Here is a 23,573-nt window from a genome sequence, read left to right on the forward strand (position 1 = left end):
CGATGGGCTGGCCTCCCCCGAAGAGGATTCTGAGGACGAACTCCTATCGAATACCGACAAGTCGGAATAATACTCGAGCTTAGGACTAGACAAGTCGACGGAGTATGCTTACTCGTCACTTCACTATCTCCAGACATCCCTCACCTACAAGCGACGAATGAAAACTAAGATTCTACTCTGCTTCCTATGTCTACAAACCGACCCAAAAAAAAAAAAAGGAAAGTGGAAAGAAAAAATAGACCGACAAAAATCGACGAACAAGGGATACCAACAAACAAGTGATACCGACGAATCAAGCAAGACTGACGATTGAGCTCTAGGATTGAAATGGAAGAACTTTTGGATAATGAGGACAATAACGACATTGGGCTATTTATAGGACGACATGGCACAGAAAATGAAGCGTCGCAACGCTTGATTCCACGAGTCATAAGGTGACGTGTCATTAGCCCCGTCAAAAAGACATAATTTCCCCTATTCATGACACGCATTTATGACAGCTTTGCGACCTGTCAACCATCCCGACGACTCACAGATTGGGGGGAAGCAAATGAGGAAAATTTCAGACCTACCCTCGAAAGGGACAACTAAGGGTCAAAAGGGAGGATTGTCCTTCAAGAGGGACGATCAAACCCCTAAGGGATGATCAATCCCAAAGGGACAACCAATCCTAGAGGGACGATCAAGCCCCAATGAGGGATGGCCCTCCAAAGGGTCGTCGGGCCAAATGATCCCTAGATTGGACGACCCATCCCCTAGGGTTTTCCCATAGCTATATGGGGCTCATCCACTCAACTTTACATGGAAATTACTTGCACATCACGACCAAAGGCATTACTACGCAATCAAATCTTTTATATATGGAAAGGTAATCCCGAATATCTAGGAACCCTTCTCTCTACAAGGAAAATCCTCTGTATCAAGGAATTCAAGTCGGCTCTCTACCACTATATGAACCTCTAGCCTAACATTTCTTGAGATACGTCAATTCTCCCTAACTCTTGTACTCTTGAGTTCTTGGAAATTCTTCTTTCACTAACTTAACCTTCGGAGAGTCTTTGGTCAGTACCCCAGCGGTGCCCTTTGTTGGTTCTTCTCTTTTGTTCTTCAAGTACACTTGTTGGCACATATGTGAACAATTAACTCACTGACGATTTTTGTGCATTATTAGACCCATTATTGTTTTTCCACTATTTACACTCTACCATATCAAAATATTGACAAAGTTATAGTCTTTGATTTTCTCTTCCAAAGAGAGCTGCAAATGGTTGAAAGTTAAAACGTTCTGGAGGTACGGTGGCCCATGGAAATACTTCGTCCTCATCGCAGCCTCGTGATTTGACTAAACTTGGTCAAACTGTATTCTTTAATGCAACGTAACAAGTCCGTTGACTTCATCTCAATCCCAAAACCAGTTCACCAAATCTTTTCCACGGCTACTCCTTTGTTTTCTCTCCTATATAAGTGCATCACCTCTCAATTTCTTCTTGCTCCATTCCTCTCTCTCTCTCTCTCTCTCTCTCTCTCTCATAGTAGTTACTTTGTGATCCCAAGCTTTATATTTTGTGGTTTCCAAATTAGTACATTCTAGTAAGTCATTTATTTCTTGAAATTATTTAAACTCTACAAGCACCTAGATATTCTTAAAATTTTGATCATTACAAATTTTCTCTTTAAAGATATATAGTAGCTTTAATATCACCAGGAATGAGTTTGGCAGGTGAAAATGAGTCATTAGAAAGAGAATTCCAAAAAGGAGTGAAACATTTATGTGAGAGAGGAATAAAAAGTGTTCCAAGCAAGTACATATTGCCAGTCCTTGACCAACCCAATTCAGGGAAAGGAATTTCTAGTGCTAGTAACTCCAATCTAAAGTTACCCGTTATTGATTTTGCAAAGTTGCAAGGCTCAAATAGATCCCATACTGTCAACTCCCTCAGAAAAGCTTGCGAAGAATTTGGTTTCTTCCAGGTATAGTCTTTAAGTTTTCCTCAAATATATCTTCAAGGCCTTAAAGACATGCATGCATGCCACAATGAAATATGCTTTTCTTTAACTTCTTATTCGATTTGATGCAGTTGGTAAACCATGACATTCCAAGGGATGTGATTGAAAACATGGTTGATGTAAGTAAAAGGTTCTTTGAGCTCCCATTTGAGGAGAGATCAAAGTACATGTTAACTGATATGAATTCAGCAGTCAGGTATGGGACAAGCTTCAACCAGAATAAAGATGCTGTCTTTTGTTGGAGAGACTTCTTAAAGCTAAGCTGCCATCACTTGTCCGATGTTCTTCCTCTTTGGCCCTCTTCTCCTATGGACCTAAGGTGATCATCATAATTGTACTCTTATTTGCTTTCCTCATCCACAAACACATGCACCAGTTGGTTACTAGCTTAGGTACTTATTTTATTTGCTAATTGCAAAAGTCAATTGTGTTTATTATTATTAACATATATACCTTTTCAATATTTGAATAGGCAAGCTGTGATTAACTATTCGAACAATACTAAATTCTTGTATCAAATGCTAACGGAGGCCATCCTAGAGAGCCTAGGATTGGTGGATACTAATAACAATGAGAAAGAAAATGATGAATTAGAAGAATTCAAAGATGGAAGCCATCTCATTGTGATAAATTGCTATCCAGCGTGCCCTGAACCTGATTTGACACTAGGTATGCCACCCCATTCGGACTATGGCCTACTCACACTTCTTCTCCAAGATGAAGTTGAGGGTCTTCAAATACAACATGAAGGAAGATGGGCGACAGTCGAACCACTTCCTGATTCATTGGTTGTCAACATCGGTGACCATCTTGAGGTTGGTAAATATTAATCAAATTATTCAAATCCGTGTAGGAATTTTTTTTAAAAAAAATTATGAAATTCAGTAAGTAAGGAATTTCATGCTCTATATATCTTTTGCAGGAACTTTAAAAATTAATAATAACTCCTTTATTTACTAATAATCATTCACCATATAAGTAGTTTGTAAAAAAATTTATAAAATAATTTTCAACTCTAGTATTTTTCTTTAGATAATGATAATAGCTAATCAATCTTCATCTTTTTTCTTTTTTTTTTACATTGTTTGACAGATATTTAGCAATGGAATATACAAGAGTGTACTTCATAGGGTTCTTGTCAATCCTTCAAAGTCACGAATTTCCATTGCTTCATTGCATAGCCTGCCATTCAACAACGTAGTTCAGCCGTCACCGAAACTCATCGATGAAGACAATCCAAGGCATTACAAGGATACAGACTTTGCCACTTTTCTTGACTATAATTCTTCCTGTGAACCCAAGAAAAAGAGTTTCCTGGAGTCCAGGAAACTGACTTGAGGGGGGACGTGTCTACGCAGTTTGATTTTTCCAGCATCGACCGGTGTGTAGCAAAGATTATCAGGATGCGAGAAATTTCTAGATAACTGACTTTTGAATATTACGGTATAATAAAAGCATATACTTTTATGTTCATGATTGAGAATCTAGTCTACTGATACTATTCACAATCTTTTTTTTTTTTTGAGAAACTACTAGTCACAATCTTAATCAAGTCATCCAAATGAAAAAAATAGAAATAATGAAAGTACAATAAACCTTCCTCACCACCAATTCTTTGGCCTCACATATATATTAGGGTAGTCATCACATCCCCTTATATATCTCCATTCATATATAGTTAAAATCTCGTCTTTTTTGAGGGTGGTTTGAGCGAAGGTGATCAGTAGCTTAGCTTTGAAGCTGATCCTCATCAGTGCCAAAACTTGTGAGGGCGTGATCTCGAGTGGTACCTCTCCTTCTCGGCCAATGAAATAGAAGACCAACCTTTTTCCAACATCTTCGATCGGTAACCATGAATCTGTTATGTTGGAGCAGCCAACGGCTTAAGAACCTTCAGGTAATTTAGGTCCTACGTGATTATGTGAAGGAGAAGGCTCCCAAAGTTGTGTTCCTAACTTGACATTAAACCCTTGATATATAGGAATCAAAGGCCTTTCATGTTATGAACCCTTGATAAAAAGTTATGTTACAAGATGAAAATATGTTGGGCACCTATCCCCAGCCTAAGTTGGTCTTATATATAGGAATTAACAGCCTTTCATGTCAGGAACCATGCAATTTATCCGAAAATCTCATTTAAAGCATAAAATAAAATGAAAAGAAAGAAATCATTCATGAAAAAATCTAGAATCAAAGAACAATAGGCTAGTCCATGTGAGGTGATGAAATCTAAATTGATGGATAATCAACATTCATTTTTCAGCAAATTATAGGTCATATGATTCATTTGCATGCATGTTACAATTTATCATGCTATCTAGGGGTGTCCACAAGTTGAGTCAGATTGAGTTTGGAGTGCATTTGGCACTCGTTGACTTGACAACTTTGGGTGTTGAATTAAGCACCCACTGCCAATCATGGGTACACGGGTCTTTGATTGTTATGACTTAGTAATTCTACTGGTTAGATCAGTCGAAGCAACTAGATTTAGTTGAGATTGGATTAATCATAGCATAATTACTATGTCTAACGGAGACTTGCTGAATATCACCAGAATTGATCAAGACCTTATTAGAAACCTGACCAGAGATGGCATGCAAAGTCTTTTTAAAGCGTTAAAGCTAGGATTGCCTTTATCCAAACCCTTTCACCCTCAATGAGCAAATCTCAAATTTATGTGAAGGGGGCCATGACTAAGGAGAGGACATAAAGTAAAACGTTTGCAAAAGTTTAAGAATGAAAAACAAAACTTTTAAAGTTTGAGGATAAAAATGAAATTTTTAATAAAGATGACAAATGAAAACAACATTTTAGCCTAGATTTTATGTTCGCTCTAAAGTTGTCAATATGTATTATGTACTATAATGATATATTGGTATTTTTCATATCGCTCACTGAGCTGGTACAAATACACCAATCTATAATATATTCTATACAACTTGTATCAATTATATTGGGATTTTTCAGTTATTTTGGCCAATAATAATATTCCAGCCAGTATTGTTCTTCTACTTATCAAACTGCCAACACTTTTTTCATATTAAAGCTCAATAATGAATCAACATAAACCCAAATAATTGGATTCAAATTCATATGAAAACACTAAATCCGAAAAAGGTGGGGAGGGTGGGGGAAATACGGAGAAGGCATCTTCTTCCCATGATCTGAAGATTCTAAATTCAAAACTCACCAAAGAACAAAAAATCAAAAGACGAATTAACAACTCTTTTTAGCAAGGAAGAAAAAATTCAACTATTTTTTTCTTCTTCCTTTTTGGGTTTATTTCCCAACTACCCCCTTCCCTGCTTCCATGCGAAGATTTATCTATTTGAGAATTGCTTATTTTCTATAGTTTATTTGCATAATGTGGGATAAAAATAAAAAAGTTAGTTTATTTTTAAAAATGTAAAAGTTAGATTATTTGAAATAAAATTAAAAAAAAAAAAAAAAAAGTGTGAGGCCCGCAAACAGTGAATAAGTTAAGCAAAATGCTATATTTTAATCAGTTGGCAAATGAACACTTTAGTCTTCTTTTTACTCCTATCAACAACAAAAAGGTCTTCTTTTATTACTCTAGTGTTTTTTATTTTTATTTTTTATAATTCAATTAAGCACAATCATAACGTCTTATTGAGTTTGGCATATTGTAATTTTTGGTAACTTATTATTAAATGTGAGACAAAAATATAAAAAAATTAATTTATTTTGAAAAATATAATTTTATTTTTAATTTAGTAAAACGTGAGATAAAAAGTAATAAAAAAACAAAAAACTGGAAGTAGGGAAGCTAAGTCTTTAATGTCCAATATGTACATAAGATCATTGGCATCGGGTGTGTCAAATGCCAAATTTTTTGCATTTGGAACAAAAAAAATATCAAAATCTTTGCTACATTACGAGGTTTTCCAAATCTCAAAAAAAAAAATTTCTAACATGCTACAGTACCGTTCTATTACATGTGGCATCATTCAAATAAGTCTGTCCAATGTAACTGGACACTACACCTAATCCTAAGCCAATCGTCTCCCCCTTGCAATCGCACTAGTTGGCTACTTTTTACTGTTTACTGTTTTAAATAGCATTGTCGGTGGGAATGACAGCCAATTAAGATGGCCCACAAGCTGCCCAACCCACGCAAAATTTGTCCTATTTAGATGCAAAGGGAATTATTCTCAAAAAAAAAAAAAAAAAAAAAAAATGCAAAGAGAGTTCCGTATTAAAAAGTCACTTTTAGTCTCTATATTTTCAGGCGATTCTTTTTTTATTTTTTATATTTTATTTTTAATTTTTTTTAGTTCCTATCCTTAAAAACACTTCTCGTTTTGGTCTCTACCGTTACATCAGAAACAGAAAAAACTGACGTGACAAACGGCAAGAATAAATAATAGTAAATTAATGTCCACGTGGTCTAAATTAATAATAAAAAATGTTTTTTGGCATTAAAAAATGCCACATCAGCATCTAAATTAAAAACTAAAAATTACATGAATTGAGATCTAAGTGTGTCTTGAACAAGAACACAAACCCAGATCTAAGAACACAAACCCAAAAATTAAAAATCTCAAAATCACCATTTTCTCAAACCCAGCAATATCATCAAACCCTAAAGTCTCATAGTATCAAATCAATCCAAAAATACAACACAACTAATTCAAACAAAAAAATCTCAAACTCAGAACAACCCATCTCATTTAAAAAGAAACCCACCTCAAGCAAACCCAGATCCGGTGGCCATGCTCCCCGCCGACGAGCTCTTCTCCGACGAAAAGCTCGTTCCATTACAACTCTTGTCGGTCAAACGTGAGAGAGCACATCCACCTGAAAATCGCATAGCCCATCCACCTAAAAATCGTATAGCCCATCCACCTAAAAACCCATTAGCCCATCGTGAACCCATCAACCCGACCAGATCAGGTCCAAGGCGGCGGCACGGTGGCGTTGAGTTCTCTTTCTCTCCCTCTTTCGCATTTGGCTTTTGTCGCTAGTCTTGGATTTTTTTGGGGGGTGGGGGGGGGGGATTTGTTGATTGTGTTTGTTGGGAGTGGGCCACGGTGTTTGTTCTAAATTCGTGGGTTTCATGGGTAAATTTTTGTTTGGTTGTGGTTCCAATTCGGGTCAGGGTGGCGGTGGTTGGTGGTTCCGATCTGGGTTTGGTGCGTGGCTTGCTTCGTGGTTTGGTTCTTCATTTGTGGTTTGGTTTGTGATTTATTGGTGGGTTTGGTCATTGTGATTGTCCCTGGGTTCGTGGCTTGCTTCAGACGTGGTGGTTGATGGGTTGTTCTGAGTTTGAGATTTTTTTGTTTGGATTGGTTGTGTTGTATTTCTGGATTGATTTGATACTATGAGGCTTTAGGATTTGATGATATTACTGGGTTTGAGAAAATGGTGATTTTGAGATTTTTAATTTTTGGATTTTAATTTTTGGGTTTGTGTTCTTAGATCTGGGTTTGTGTTCTTGTTCAAGATACACTTAGATCTCAATTCATGTAAATTTTAGTTTTTAATTTAGTTAAAATTAATAAATTAATTTTTTTTAATTTAGATGTTGACGTGGCATTTTTTAATGCCAAAAAATATTTTTTATTATTAATTTAGGCCACGTAGACATTAATTTACTATTATTTATTCCTGCCGTTTACCACATCAGCTTTCTCCGTTTCTGATGTAACGGCAGGGACCAAAATGAGAAGCGTTTTTCAAGATAGGGACTAAAAGCGGTAAAAATAAAATGTAAGGACTAAAATGAGAATCGCCTGAAAATGTAGGGACTAAAAGTGGCTTTTAGCCTTCTTTTTATGAGGGTGTTCCGTATTATTTCTAGTAAATTACAATTTGAGGTAGTAGGTAGTGATTAATATAGCTAGTGTTATTGTATATTAATTACAACCTGCCACCATAATAATAGCTAGTTTGTATATTAAATATACAAAATGCAAATATTTTGACCTCATCGGGAAGTGGTATTTGACATAAAGTAAATATATAACATTTATCTTTCTAAGGTAACTCGCACACTCACTTTAATTCCACTCTATATGAAAGAGATGTTATATATAAAAATTTTATCATGGCTTGTGATTAATTTGACTAAATTTGTGTTAGGTATACACTTGAGAGTACAATCTCATATTAACTAATGATAAGTAGAATAAGTAGTTAATATAATATAGTTGAACTCATTCTTATTGAGTTCTTATGAATTAAGTGTATCACTATATTTATTCTCAAAAAAAAAAAAAGTGTATCACTATATTTTATATTAATTATTTTGTTGCATTATTTATTGCATGCCAGAGAACAAGACCTTATTTTTGTTGCATTATTTATTGCTTAAAATGGAACAGGAGCAATTGACTCACATCTTTGTTGCTGTTACTCCCTGGATCTTTACTCCATTCCTCTCTCTCTCTCTCTCTCAAACACACAGTTTACTATAAATTTTGATCATTACAGATTGTCTCTCTAAAGACAGTACCTTCTATCGGCCATGTCAGCTGGAACGAGTTTGGCAGTTGAAACCAACGGGGAAAATGAGTCAATGGAAAGCGAATTACAAAAAGGAGTGAAACATTTATGTGAGAGAGGGATAACAAAAGTTCCAACCAAATACATATGGCCGATCCCTGACCGACCCAATTCAGGGAACGGAAATTCTAGTGCTAGCAACCCCAATCTAAAGCTACCCATTATTGATTTTGCAAAGTTGCAAGGCTCCAATAGATCACAAGCTATCAACTCCCTCAAAAATGCCTGCGAAAAATTTGGTTTCTTCCAGGTACGTATATATATAGCCTCAAGTTTTCTTCATCTTCAAGGCCCTGAGATCATATGCCATTGAAACTTTCTCAACCCTTAAGTTTCTTTTTTGTTAATTTTTTTTTCTCTTGGATTTGATGCAGTTGGTTAACCATGACATTCCAAAGGATGTAATTGAAAGCATAATTGATGTAAGCAAAGGGTTTTTTGAGCTTCCATTTGAGGAGAGATCAAAGTACATGTCCACAGATATGCGTTCACCGGTGAGGTATGGGACAAGCTCCAACCAGAATAAAGATGATGTGTTTTGTTGGAGAGACTTCTTAAAGCTAAGCTGCCAGCCCTTGTCCGATGTTCTTCCTCTGTGGCCTTCTTCTCCTGTGGACCTAAGGTGATGACAGTTCACTTTCTCTCATCCCACAAACTCAAACACCAGTAATTCTTCTTCTTCCCCTAAACTTTTAGCTGATCAGTTGAGCTAGAACCTACCATTAATAGTTTAATACTAGGTAACAATTATTAGATTCTCCCATACTACCATTATTGTGGTACTTTATTTTTCTGAATTTATAAATAAATAAATAAGTGTACACAAGTGGAAAAACACTAACTTGCACACAGATCAGTTGTCTTTCCACCTGTATAGGACGTGTGTAACAAATTTTACCAACAAAATAATAATAGCAACAATAATAAATTTTCATATTACATTATTACTTTATAGTATTTTTTTATAATTTTATAAGTTGTTTGGTCACAAACTTAGTTATAGTCAATAGTTACAACTTTATTCAATATATACTTATTAAATGTGAATTTTGACAAATTCACAATTAGATTACATTTTCTTCTTATTTTTTTCACAAATATAAAATTTTCATAAGATCAAAAATTAATAGTTATGTCATTAATTAAATATTTAAAATTCAAACTTTTATAGTCTATAATTATGCAAAAAGAATAAGTTTATAGATCGAATAGTAAATAACATTTAATTGATAGAAATCTTGACATGTGTGTTAAGAATATAAAAAACATGTAATCTAACAATGAAATTTTCAAAATATGTATTTATGTTAAATTTTTTAGTGGAAGTTGTAGTCATTGACTACAACCAAGTTTGTATCCAAATTTTGTCTGACTTAATTTTATTAGAATAATACTAAAAATACAAACTATTTTATAAAAAAATTTACAAACTGCTAATGTGATAAGTGATTATTGGTAAATGAAAAAATAATATTAATAGTAGGTCTAAATAATTACTAATAAAAGATTGACCACATCAACATTTTATAAAAATATTAGAAAATAGTTTTTGGTTGTAGTATTAGACATTTTATTAATGGTGTATAGATGTGGCAAAGCTAGCTAGATAGAATTCATTAACCCGCCCAAACCAAAGATTAAAAATGGTTACTCGTTTTTAGCTTACCTACTATAAAATCATTCGTTATTTTACTTGCTTGCAAGAGTCAATTATGTTTATTATTAATATATATACCTTTTAAATATTTGAATAGGCAAGCGGTTCTTGACTACTCGAAGAATACTAAATTCTTGTATCTAATGCTAACGGAGGCCATCCTAGAGAGCCTAGGATTGAAGGATATTACTAAAAAAGAGAACGAAAATGATGAATTTCGAGAATTCAAAGATGGGAGCCAACTCATTGTGGTGAATTGCTATCCAGCATGCCCTGAACCTGATTTGACACTAGGATTGCCACCCCATTCGGACTATGGCTTACTCACAGTTCTTCTCCAAGATGAAGTTCAGGGTCTTCAGATTCAGTATGAAGGAAGATGGGTCACAGTCGAACCACTTCCTGATTCTTTGGTTGTCAACATTGGTGACCATCTTGAGGTTTGCCAAAAGTTTGTTGAATTTCATGAGAGATATATATCTCTTTTGCAAGAACTTCAAGGAATAATCTAATTTTTTTTTTCATCTTTCTTTTACAATGATTAACAGATATTTAGCAATGGTAAATACAGGAGTTTAATTCACAGGGTTCTTGTCAATCCTTCAAAGTCTCGAATTTCCATTGCTTCATTACATAGCCTGCCCTTCAACAGCGTGGTTCAGCCGTCGCCAAAACTCATCAACGAAGACAATCCAAGGCGTTACATGGATACAGACTTTGCCAGTTTTCTTGACTATAGTTCTTCCAGTGAATCCAAGAGAAAGAGCTTCCTGGAGTCCAGGAAATTGACTTAAGGGGTCATGAAGTCTGAGCAGTTTGATTTTTCCAGCACTGGTGTAGCAAGGATTATTGGGATGTGAGGAATTTCTAAATAATTGACTTTTGAAAATTATGTTATAATAATAAAGGCTTTTGTTAATAAGTGTCCTTAGATGTTCATTAAAGAAGTACTGGATACTGTCTATATTGAAAAGTAACAAAAAAACAAGTGTAAAAGTTCATTAAAATATGGACTTTTTCTATCGAAATGTCAACCTTGATAGTTATTAATAGTCATTATAAATCACATGTCATTCTTGCCTCGACACTATTTTTGATGTGTTGTTAGGATTTATGAGTATTGGCTATTTCTAACAATTTTTATTGTATTTATTGGCTTTGAACTTTTAATGAAAATAGTTGTCATGAAAGTTGAAGGTTTAAGCAATTGTTTACTGTGCAAGAATGAAGACCTTCGTTGAGCGAGAATCAAGCTCGGTTGCAAGATTAGATAGAAATTCTTACTAGAGTCTTGTTAGACACTTGTTCAATAGAGATCTTATTATGGAAATTCCAAGATTTGCTTCTACAGCAATTTGCGTAGCCAACTCAATCCAAAAGCCAACTTGTATAAAACCCTATTTGCAACCCGAAAAGGAAGATGGCCAGGAAAAAACATAAAAAACACTTAAAGATAGCCTTTTCTTAGTCTTCCAAACCTCTACCATTAATTTTCCTTGAGAAGTTGAGAGATCCAACCACAAAAATCACCTTCAAAATATTGGACATGCCTCCAAAACCATAAAAGAGACGTGAAATCTTTAAGAAGTCTTAGAGTACTCAAAGAGATCGATTTGCGGCCAATGTATCAACTTGTGGTAACAAGTAAAGTAGATGGCATAGTGCAAGAGTCTTCATTAGCTCCACACACATACTTAATCTGCCCTTTTAGACATTTTTTGCATTTATAGCTCCTATCTACCTTTTTTTTTATACAAGATAGAATTCTACTCTAACCTAATCTAAGTGTATATGTGTGTGAAACTCCCTCCTGAAAACTTAAACCCAAGTCTTTGCCCCCCACACTCCATAAGCATTTATACTTATGAAGTAACCATCATACCAATGATGTGCGATGGTTCCTATCTACCTTAAAACTTGACTTGATTGCCTCACTTTCTTGGTCGCAATTGCATTTACTGCATTCTCCACCCCGTATTTGGAATCTAGTCAACAATTGAGGTACTTGGGTTTGTGATTGGAATCTAGTTGACAATTGAGGTACTTGGGGTTTGTGATTGAGGCTAACCTAAAAATCAAAGAGACGTAACCACCCAAGTACAAGGTGATATTAAATGTATTCTATACATGTATTTACCCTTTTATATGGGAGTAGACTCCACATTAGCAATCGGTCTGCACACACATGAAATTTGTCTCAACAAAGGAGGAAAAGTCAGAGGACTAGATTCAATCAGGAAGATTAAATAATATGCATTAAGTAAAAATATGATATTAATAACGGATTCATATGAGAACTAATGAAAGCTTATCAACTTAACAAATGTAAAAATAATTGTCAATTTTTTTGTGTATATAAATTAAATTACTCATAAATATGTCGAAAGTCTTTTCAATCGGAAAGGAATAGAAGTAGAATAACTATTTCCCCATATTTTACAATTAGAAAGACAGTTTGGTGTAGCTTTCAGAGTGGGAAAATATGAAAAAATAGTTTTATCCATCCATTGGTAAGATTCTAACTAGCATATGCTGATTTGTAATGAACAATTATAATTGGGCTTCATAAACATATTAAAGATTAAAATTGAAAGTTCAGGTCACACTTGTGCTAATTAACGGTTCATATTACGTAGCACAGGTGTTAATTAACTACTAAGTCCATGTGTCAGTTTGTGAGAGCTGTTTAAATTAATGTGTTTGTGAACCATTTACTAAAATTAAAAATTAAAAATTAATTAATTAATTAAAAAGGCCGAATTGGCTAATTCCTAAAGTCAAAACTTGTAAAGAAATCTTTCTAGATTTTGTGGCTGTTGCTGAACTGTTCACCATTTAAAAAAGAGACTGCAAAGTTCTTTATTGCTAGCTAAATCTTCTTTTGTTTTTTTTTTTTGTTTTTTTTCTCCATCAAGATTCAAGATTTTTTAGAGCTTTTCAAGAGTATGATTATTCCTTCATATATGTGTAGTCATTCCATTCCATACATATCAGATAATAATTATAGGGATGAATCTCTTGTAAGTGATCTTAAAATGTTGGTTAGAAGTTTAAAACTCATGACCTCATGAATCTTATAAAACCTTAGAGACTACTAAGCCAAAGCTTCAAAAACACAAAGTCATCAAAGCCCTAACAGTTAAAACGTGTATTTCAAAATTCACTTTTTATTGTTTATATATTGTATATTGTAAAATATAAAAACACTTTAAAAATGAATAAAATGTTGTAATTAACATCTAATAACTATATATACATATAAAAATAAAACATTCATGCAGCTTTCAATTTTCATTCATTTTCTTAGAATCTCTTATACGGTATTTTTTATGTAGCTTCATTTTTTTTTTTTCAATTTACAATAATATTTCCAAGGTTCACAATATTTATATATATATATATATATATAAACTTATAAAATAAAATAAAAAAAAGTCTATAAACACACAAAAAAAAAAAAAATCATAACAAATAATGTGGCATCTTGTTAATGGTAGGTAAAAAATGATTTTAGTGATGGATCTAAACTAGAACGAATAAAGCTTATCAAATCAACTATTGAAAAAAAATTAAGAATTTATTTTATTTTATTTTATATGTAACATTGCTCTATAAATTAACATAAACACAAACCATTTGAAACTAGCTTTAGCGGGTGTTTTATTTCAGCATTGATAACATCATAATACTGTTGGAATAGTACCATCACATAACTGTAATGTTTTGCCATTTATATATTCTATTACTTATGATAACATGTATGACATGATCTTGCATAATGAAATCTCCTACTTTGTATATTTCTATCATTTTTTAATCGTGTAATTAAATGGTATAATAATTTTAGAAATTTTAAATTCAAGTAACAATGAGAATTCTAAAACGGTAAAGCCCCAGTTATAACAATTTTATTAGGAAAAGTTTTTGAAGGAAATAATTATGAAAAATTATATATAAAAAAGTAAATAAAAATAATGCAAGCCAAATATGTTTATCATTGTTTTGTAATCTAAACTATTCAAAGAAAGAACTGAAAAAATGAGAGAGAAATTCTATCCAAAATAAAAAACTGAAAATATGAGAGATTCAAAAATTTTAAGATCAAATCAAGATTCAACCGAAGTTAAATCATGACAATATAAAAATTATTAATTCAAATATATATATATAATAAATATAATATTTTGTAATATAAAAACTCAAGAAATTGACTTGTCTTAATGGTTAGCGTGTGAGACTAAAAGTTCGAGTCCTTGCACATGCATTTTATCCAAAAATTTTCCAAAAAGACAACTCCATTGAACTGCTTGCCAAAAAACCGGCTGGACCAGTATATTACATATTGGCAATCTCAAGAGCTCGGGTGGCTGTTAGAGCTTCAATATCCACTGCCGAAAAAGATTGTGACAGTTTTTGAGAAGTGGAAGCAATTACCAAACCTTGACTGTTCCCGATAACAACTCCTATTCCAGCTTAATATCATTCAGAAGTCAGATTTGGAAAACTGATTAATATGAAAGTGCCATGTGATAGGACTCAAAAGAATTGGTTCCCATACAAAGAAAACCGAGTGCGGTCATATTCTCATGTCCCTAAATTCTTCTCTGTGGGCTGATTAATCTTTTGCGTGTGATGTTTAGTCATTTAGTTAGTACCTACCTCTCGACTACACAGTCTTTATCTGGAATTACAATCCCTATTTGATGAGTTGCAGTCATTTAAGGGCATTAGACTTTAAAGATCGGATATTTATTGACATCTCGAAAAGTTGATTTCGTTTTCTTCTTAAGAACCTTCCATGCTCATTTTCTGGTTTCATTTGACATTCAACATATCAAGCAGACCTAGCTAGAACTTTCAAAAAAACAATTCAAACAGAATATTTTGGTTTCCCATTTTATTTGATTCAATATCATATGTCAAAACTCTCCTATCGTTTTCCAGCCATTGTGGACTATTAATCATGGAATTTTTCCAAATTTACATACAAAATATTTAGGCTCAAGAAACGACTTGTTGTAAAGGGTAATTAACATTATTAGATGCTATATGGACCATATGATTGCTCAGTTAGGATTAGGGCTAGCTAATAGCCTAGTTTTGAGACCTGGACGAATTTGACATGGTCGAAACTCGAAAGGCCTAAAATCTTGACAGCCAAGCAGGTCGCATTCATATTCATGTATTTTTTTTTTTCTTTTCCATTGCCCCCAAGAAGATTGTAATGGCCATTATTGGGAGAAAGCATGTGGTTCTCTCTTTGACCCTATTCCTTCTATCTCTCTATTTTTGCTCTATTGGTTCATGACATAAATCCAGTTGCTGACAGCTTCAATATTCCACTTTAGTCTTTAGAATAAAATTTGGATTGTGATCTCTTTTACAATGACTTCTGTTAAACTCAAATTTGAGCCCCTTCAATCAAATCCAACCCATTTAGCATTTCTTTGATTACTCTTTTTCAGAGATTTTTACAAAATTAATTGTTTAGCTATTTGGCTCTTTGGACTAAGGGAGCTTCTAAGTCGTAACCAATTATAAGAATCCTTTCGCTATTGTTATCTTGGATGTTAACCAAAAATAAGATATTCTTTCATAAATGTTATCTTTGATTTTTTTTTTTTTTTTTTTCCCCCTAATAATGTTATCTTTGATTTTAACTACACCTGAATTTTGAAGTTTACTTGCTAACTCGAAGAACGTAGCCAAGTAAGCAGAAATTTTGTATTAAATAATTGTTCCAACAAATTTCTGATTCAAAGTATTCTATACTGTCTTGTTTCTCCAAAAATTAAAATAAAATTGAAAATCTATACTCTATATAAGTGTTTTGGGAAGTAATTCTAGTATCATATAAAAAGTTGCAACTTTTACCGCAATTATCTTACGTGACAAATTGTGATTCATTGTTCGTTACTTTCACATGAACCCACCATTTTTTTTCACTACTCACACTTTGCCACGTCATAATTGTGACAAAAAATTATAAAAAAATTTGTGGTCTTAGACTTTCCCTGTTTTGGACCATATTTGGCTATAAGGTCTACCTACTGCAGACTAATTTTTTTCCTCCCCTGAAGATAACTGTAATGAACCCAAGTCGCAGCCCAGCCCAACAAAATATCTATGTACGTGTGAAGGACATAGTGAAAGCTTAAACGACAAATGATGATGAAACTTTAATGGATCTTACTCATCAAGGCAGTTGTTTCACAAATTTATTGATGCATTTAGAAATGCTTGTGTTGTGTGGGAGCGCTCCCACACAACACAAGAGTTTCTAAAAGATACTGCAAATTTGTTCTCAATAACCAACTAAGCATGTTAAGTTCTATTACAAGTAACAATTTTGGAGAGACCCACAAGATTTATTGTGGGTTTAAGGAAAATAAAAAATTATATTAATAATGAGAGTTTAAACACACACACATATATATTGTGTGTAAAAAGAGACAAATAAAGTGTTTTAATTGTTAGAAAAGAATAAGAAATATTGTCCTAACGGTCACAAACATTTTAAATATCAAGTGATACAACTCTTGGCAATAAATTCTTAAGAAACACAATTCTGCTTAATCTCGCCTGAAATTCAACTGATCAAGTCTTTTAAAAGAACACTTAAAAACTCTCAGATAGAAAAATTCATTAAGTCTTGTTAGAATCTTGGTCAACAAATTATTAACAAAAATATAATGAAAACATAAACATAACAAATGCATGTTTTCACTTGCATCACTATTTTTCTCTGTCTCTATCTCTTCAAAAGAGATAATGATACTCTTCAACTTCCAAAATAGGATCAAAATTGTATTACAACTTACTTGGATATAAAATATCAAATAATGTATTTATGGGAAATATAAAAGTAACGGGTTTTTAGTAAGAAATGGATACAAGTGCTGTTTTTTTTTTTTTTTTTTTAATTTAAAGATAAATAAAACTTTTGTTAGGGTAAGGCATGTACATCTCTAACATCAAGGCTAGTTAGAGAGGGTGGATTGCCCTTCATCCACACCCTACATTATAATAGGACTTAGGACGCATTTGGTACACTAAATGAAAATTAGGTTATAAATAATAATTTTTATTACTAGAAATAAAAAATGTTGCAATGAAATAATATTCCAGCTATCTCTTAGTATAAAATTAGGGATCCATGCATCTAGGCATTTTGAAAATTATTCATTTTTCTGAAACTCTCTTCTAAGCTCTCTTCCGAATCCTCATTCTTCTTCTTGGAAAGTAACTACCTCAAATAAATCATTTCCCTTTGCATTTTCCCTAAACATATTCCATCCCATATCCCATTGGTGTTATCATTTGGTGATGGCAAAAATAGTGATGATGGTAATGGCAATAAGTGATGGTAGTGATAGTACGTAGTATAGTGGCAATGGTAATGGTTGTGATGGACAAGGCATTAATAGTTAAGGATATAAATGAGTTGAATCGAGTCGAGAATTAAAAATACAGAATTGTACATTCATCTAATTTTATTTCAAATGCAAGCCGAGCCTAAGCTTATGAACATACTATATTATGTTCAAGCTTGGTTCATTTTATTGTTAAATAAGCTCAAATTTGTTCATGAGCTACTTTTAAAAAAACAAACAAACAAACAAACACACACACACACAAGAGAGAGGGAAAATGGTTTTAACACAAAGGCACGCCACAACTCTACTCAAAAGTAATAGTAACTTTTAAGAAAGGGTGAGGCAAGTTATACTATACACAATATACTCTCTTAAACTAATCAAGTTATACTGATTAGCTTTTTTTCCCCCTTACTAAATAGCATGACTAAAATTTAGTATCCCTTCACAAATCTAAGCTAATAATTAGTAAATTCACTATAACTATAATTATATTATTTGATTTACTTAGAATTGTTTTCATTTATAAAGTAATAAAAATTAGATCAAACTTATATTATTTAAAATTATATATTATTTAACCATGAAATAGAGGAATTAAATTATTAAATAAATTACAAATACTAATTTGATATTTTAAAAACTTAAATTATTAAATAAATTACAAATACTAATATGATATTTTAAAAACTTACTTACAAACTTACACAATTCAATATCCTGTTTATATAAGTATGTCTTTATATAAATATATGTACACAAAAATATATAATATCATATATATCTAATCAATACGACTAATTACAACTGTACTCCAGACACTAGCCCTGCCTTTGGTATTCCTCTCCTTGTAAAATGTGTAATTGTTTTTTTTTTTTTTTTGGTAAACAAATGTGTAATTGTTGTTCACATACATTTTCCGCCTGCAATTATGTTCCCTTTTTAATGTTCTCACACACACTTTTTTTTTTTTTTTTATACAAGATAGAATTCTACTTTAGCCTAATCTAAGTGTATATGTGTGTGAAGCTCCCTCCTGGAGACTTGAACCCCGGCCCTTGCCCCCCACACCCCACAAGCACTTATATTTATGGAATAACCATCGCACCAAGGGTGTGCGGTGGTCACACATACATTTTTAGTAGTATATTTTATTGGATTTATATGAACCATTCTTTACCTATGAAGCTGAGAGGTCGTATATATGACCTTAAAATTAATTGTTAATCTATTATAAACACCATTTCTTTTTCTTTTTTTTCTTTTTCTTTTTTTTATGAATAGAGTACCTTTTCGTTGTAGACATAGCTTGTTTAGTAATTTTGTTTTATTAACGTTGTTTGTATTTTTTGAAAATATGTATGAATAAAAAAGTATGTAAAAATACGTGTAATGTTATTTAAACACTAAAAACTATTATTTAAACAACAGTAACAAATGGGGCCTGAGATTTTAGGTGTACGAGTTACTTTACGCAAGCAAGAAATGACATGTTTGTTTTCTTCTTATCAATGCTTATTTTTTTTCTTCTTATTTTTTTTCTAGTTGTTTAGCGAAGAATGCTTATAGATTTTTTAAAATGAAGCTACTTTCGGTACTTCTTTTTCCCAAATTTTCTTGTCTTTAATGATACTAGACTACTAGCTCATCTGCAGTACATATTTGTAACTTAGCTTTGGACTGATGATTTTACTTTTCCAAACTATGAGCAATATTTTAACAAGCTTGAAACCCCTGGGGTTTTGTAAAAAAAGTTTTTTGATTGAAAATTTTAAAACTAGAAAAAAAGTTTTGTAAGAAAGCAGTCCAACACTGTGGATTGGTGAATAAAATGAGCGCATTCCACATCACATGTGAGCCAAACAGTACTTTCCCCCCAAAAAAAAAAAAAAAAAAAAAAAAATTGAAGGCCCTCTTTTCTACAACTAATCTAAGTCATTTGTAAACTTGTGAGACTGTTGTAATATAGACTATAGGTGTTATGTCCATACTAAAAAGAAAGAGAGAGAGAGAGAACAATATTGGCATTCCTTTTTATTTGCTAAGAAGATGCTGCGATCAAATTTATTAATTTAGTTATGATTGTTATGAGTCAGCCTGACCTTATACATTGAGCATGAGTTAAAGTGTGTCAAAGTCTAACAAGTTTAATAGAAAATACAAGGGGAAAAATTATAAGAATATATATAACAAGAGAACTATTTATTTCTTCAAAAGAAGTCACGCTTTTTCTTGGGTTTTTTTTTTTTTTTTGAGTGTCTGTACTACGTGCTAACGTGTAATAGTATTTTCTCATATAACAATAGAGTAGAAAGAAGATACCACTACCAAAAAAAAAAGTCCTATAGCCGCATTTTTAAAACGTGCCTATAGCTCATAAAAACGTGGCTATAGGACGATTTGGCCTATAGCTGCGTTTACAACCGTGGCCTAAAACCCGTGACTATAGGCCAGGACCAATGATCGCATTTTTAAAAACGTGACTATAGGTGAAAGCTATAGCCGCGTTTTAAAAACGCAGCTATAGGTGACAACTATAGCCGCGTTTTTTTAATGTGGCTATAGGTCACTTGTTTCCGTGTGGAAGACATATTTTAGCCGCGTTCAAAAAAAATCAAAGAAGTTCAACTTATGAATGGAAAATCCCAATGAAAACCACAATCATTTCATACCCACAAATACATACAATCTTCAATACTTTTTTCTTCTTTACTTGTTTTGTGTAAAGCCCATTAATCTCTTCAACCCAGGAAATAACACTAAAAGAGAAGATTTTGCTGATGGGTTCTCTTCCAGCAAGTATTCCTCAACCATCTCTTTCACAAACATAGCAAACAATGGATGAAAATCCACACTCTAATTTGAAGCAAACCTTTTAACCAAAACCCATTATTGATCCAACGCTACTAGCTACTCTCTCTTTTCTCTTAAGTCCCTTTAATATTAAGGCTCTAAACACAACAAAAAAATTTTTATAGGTACAAAACCCCACCACCAAAATAATGAAACTATCAATGAGACCCGTATAGCCATGCACATTTGACCAACCTTCAACTCCAAAAGTCCCCCACTTCAACAAACTATCAACAATCAAAAGCAATTCCCTAGAATCAAAGTCGTACCAACGTCAAAACCAATCAGAACCTTAGAATAAAAGATGTGAAGTTCAACAATCAGAAGCAATGCCCACACTTCCATACCTGATTTCAATCGAAGAAGATGAGCAGCTTGAATCGCCGATCGAGGTCCTCGAACAAAATGTTTGAGAAAGCCTAAGAGAAATGAAAAAATGGAGGAAGTTAGGAAGTGATCTAAAAAACTGGGTTTAAAAATTTACATGTGGGGTGTATGGGCTTGAGATCGGAGAGATGGAGGGTGAGGACTTGAGATCGGAGAGATGGAGGGTGAAGGTTGAGATCGGAGAGATGAAGGGTGAGGGCTTGAGAGATGGAGGCTTGGAGGGTGAAGGTTGAGATCAGATGGAAGGTGAGGGCTTGAGAGATGAAGGCTGATGATGTGTGATGGGAGATGGTTGGACATTTTTTACTATACTATTTATACAAAGCCTAAAGCCACGTTTTTAACCTACAACTAGGCAAATCTGAAGCCATGTTTTAAACACAAGGCTATAGACTAAATTTATAACCACATCCATAAAACGCAGCTATAGGCAAGCTAGAGCCACGTTTCCTAAATGCGACTAAAATTGAAATAGGAAGGTCCTATAGCCACGTGTTTAAAATGCGGCAATAGCTCCACCCCCAAAAATGCGGCTATAAACACTAAAAATGCAGTTCTAGACATATTCTATAGCCACATGTTTAAAACGCAGCTAGTTTTCAATACTTTAAGCCGCGTTTTTTAAAAACAAGACTATAGCCCATTTGTAGCCGCATTTTTGAAAACGCGGCCTAAGACCCGCGTGTTTTGTAGTGTATATACTAAATAGCAGAGGTATGTATTCACTATTCATGAAAAGAAAACGAACCAAAGTCAACTTTTATTGTATTGATTAAATAGTTATCCAGCACCAACAGCCATACTCTCTCTCTCTCTCTCTCTCTCTCTCTCTCTCTGTGTGTGCACGAGGTATAAGCATATATATGACAAGTGTTTCTATTTGTGGCAGTGATGAAGAATATTTCATTGAAACTACGAAGGAATTGATCTTGCAACAAATATCTGGTTTCTTGAAAGTGAACCCTCTGAGGTTATGAGAGAAAGTAACATGTATAAAACTCAACTTAAGAGGTAGGTACAATAGTATATTTCTGTTTATAAATGTACCAATTGTTTCCAAAGTAAGACAGACAAGTAGCAATTGAATGTTTTGAGTTCTCTGATTCCATTTCTCACATATAGATGTAGTTCTTTCAAAGTTTTGAGTTTTCAACTATTTACATCGGTCAAGCATCCTCCAGCATAACTTTACTGAGACTTGGAAGAGCTGCATTAATATTTTTACATCCCACAAAAGAATTTCTAAGTGCCCATAACCCATTGGCCTAATACGTGTGGCGCTTTATTGACCTCCCTATGCACCCAATCAAAACTGAACCTATGACACTCTTGAGCTAATTAATAACATTTTGAGATAATTGAGTCACTTTCCAGCTTGACTTCAATCCTTTTCCTTGAATAGAATCAAAACACAATTTAGTGTCTCCTCCTATGGTAACATTGTGGCTTCCTTGTTGCTCATTAGTGATCATAGCCCAGTTGCTTCTGTTTCCACTATCTCTAGCTTAGTGGCTTGATAATTTTTAGATGTAGCATACAGCATGGTTCCCATGCTATCTTTAATTAATCTAGCTAAGACAGCGTGTGACGATGTCACAACTGTGTTACAATTGATCTTTAGGCTACTCTGATCTGATGTGCTCTACAAGTTCATGAATTGATTCTCATTTTTATACCCAAAAACTACCAACTCTTATAGATTCATAGAAATTCAAAATCGAAATATCCATCTAATTAATTGATAATTGACCTATTTTCAAATTTTGTAACTCCCACTATAACTATGGGTTCTATTGCATTGTGTTATAAAATTAAGTAATTTAAGATGTAGTCTTTTGGCCTTTGTTGGTGTGGTGGTAGGTGATAGGCCAAGAATGTATTGACCCCTTGTGATGAATTAATTAATTAATTAATTAGCTAAGTTTATTAATTAATCAAATTAACATGCAATGTACGTGGCAGCACAAACAAATCACCAATTAAACTAAGTATGCAGCGGAAATTAAATTGACATGGTGATTTGTTTATGAATGGGGAAAACTTACACGGCAAAAAACCCCACCAGGTGATTTTAAGGTCACCATTCCCGAGAATCTACTATTATCAAAACAAGTGGTTACAAGTAAAGGAATTTCAGTACCTTATACCAACCTACAGTTGAACCCTTACCCCAATACCCAATTGGACTTATTCTGTAGTAACAATCTCTCCTTTTAATGCACAACTCTCAGTACATGACTAACCAATTACACGAATCACAGTACGCGACTTCAATAACCAACTAGAGAAGGTTGTTGGCTACAAAGTTCTTCAATTCATCACACAATGAATATCGAGAAACTCCTTGATTACAAAACTCTACGGTGCCCAAACACAGCAGCTTCTTCACAAGAAAGATAAACTAGGGCAAATTCTATCTCCGGTCACAATTTACTTAAACAAACTTTTCTCAACACTTGTGCAACTTGTGTCACCTTTGACGGCCCTTAAAATAGTCATTTTATATGTCTAGGGTTGTGAAAAAAGAAAACTCAAACATATAATCACGGACTGGATGAAAAACAGAACAGAAAATCTAAATTTCATAAACTTCAACAAATACCCTATCTGTCGAGCTACTGTCGAGCTACTGCCAAGCTACGGGCTGGAATAGCTCTTCAAGGCTCGATAGATGCTAGCTGTCGAGCTTTAATGAATAGCACTTTTCACATTTGAATCTTAGACAGACTTGCATGGCTTTAACACTTGAACTTGAAACCTCATTTCTT

At 33.4% G+C, this 23,573-nt stretch overlaps 2 protein-coding genes across 4 annotated transcripts; both read left to right on the forward strand.

Annotated features, from left to right (window-relative positions):
- Window positions 1-1,512: 1,512 nt before the first annotated feature.
- Window positions 1,513-3,445, forward strand: LOC115958242 (protein DMR6-LIKE OXYGENASE 2-like). Of its 2 annotated transcripts, XM_031076644.1 has the most exons (5): window positions 1,513-1,590; window positions 1,706-1,971; window positions 2,079-2,326; window positions 2,480-2,822; window positions 3,100-3,445. In XM_031076644.1, the coding sequence occupies exons 2-5, from the start codon at window positions 1,708-1,710 to the stop codon at window positions 3,343-3,345; spliced, it is 1,101 nt and encodes a 366-aa protein (XP_030932504.1). In that variant the 5' UTR covers window positions 1,513-1,590; window positions 1,706-1,707; the 3' UTR covers window positions 3,346-3,445. The 2 variants fall into 2 exon arrangements, with proteins under 2 accessions (XP_030932504.1, XP_030932503.1); XM_031076643.1 differs by having other exon boundaries at window positions 1,521-1,971.
- A 4,893-nt stretch (window positions 3,446-8,338) lies between these two features.
- LOC115957566 (protein DMR6-LIKE OXYGENASE 2-like) lies at window positions 8,339-11,279 on the forward strand. Of its 2 annotated transcripts, none has more exons than XM_031075845.1 (4): window positions 8,339-8,782; window positions 8,907-9,154; window positions 10,287-10,629; window positions 10,738-11,279. In XM_031075845.1, exons 1-4 carry the CDS (start codon window positions 8,495-8,497, stop codon window positions 10,981-10,983), a joined length of 1,125 nt encoding a protein of 374 aa, XP_030931705.1. In that variant the 5' UTR covers window positions 8,339-8,494; the 3' UTR covers window positions 10,984-11,279. The 2 variants fall into 2 exon arrangements, with proteins under 2 accessions (XP_030931705.1, XP_030931706.1); XM_031075846.1 differs by having other exon boundaries at window positions 10,761-10,917.
- The last annotated feature ends 12,294 nt before the right edge of the window (window positions 11,280-23,573 follow it).

Source organism: Quercus lobata, chromosome 8, assembly GCF_001633185.2.
Source record: "Quercus lobata isolate SW786 chromosome 8, ValleyOak3.0 Primary Assembly, whole genome shotgun sequence".
Taxonomy (NCBI): Eukaryota; Viridiplantae; Streptophyta; class Magnoliopsida; order Fagales; family Fagaceae; genus Quercus; species Quercus lobata.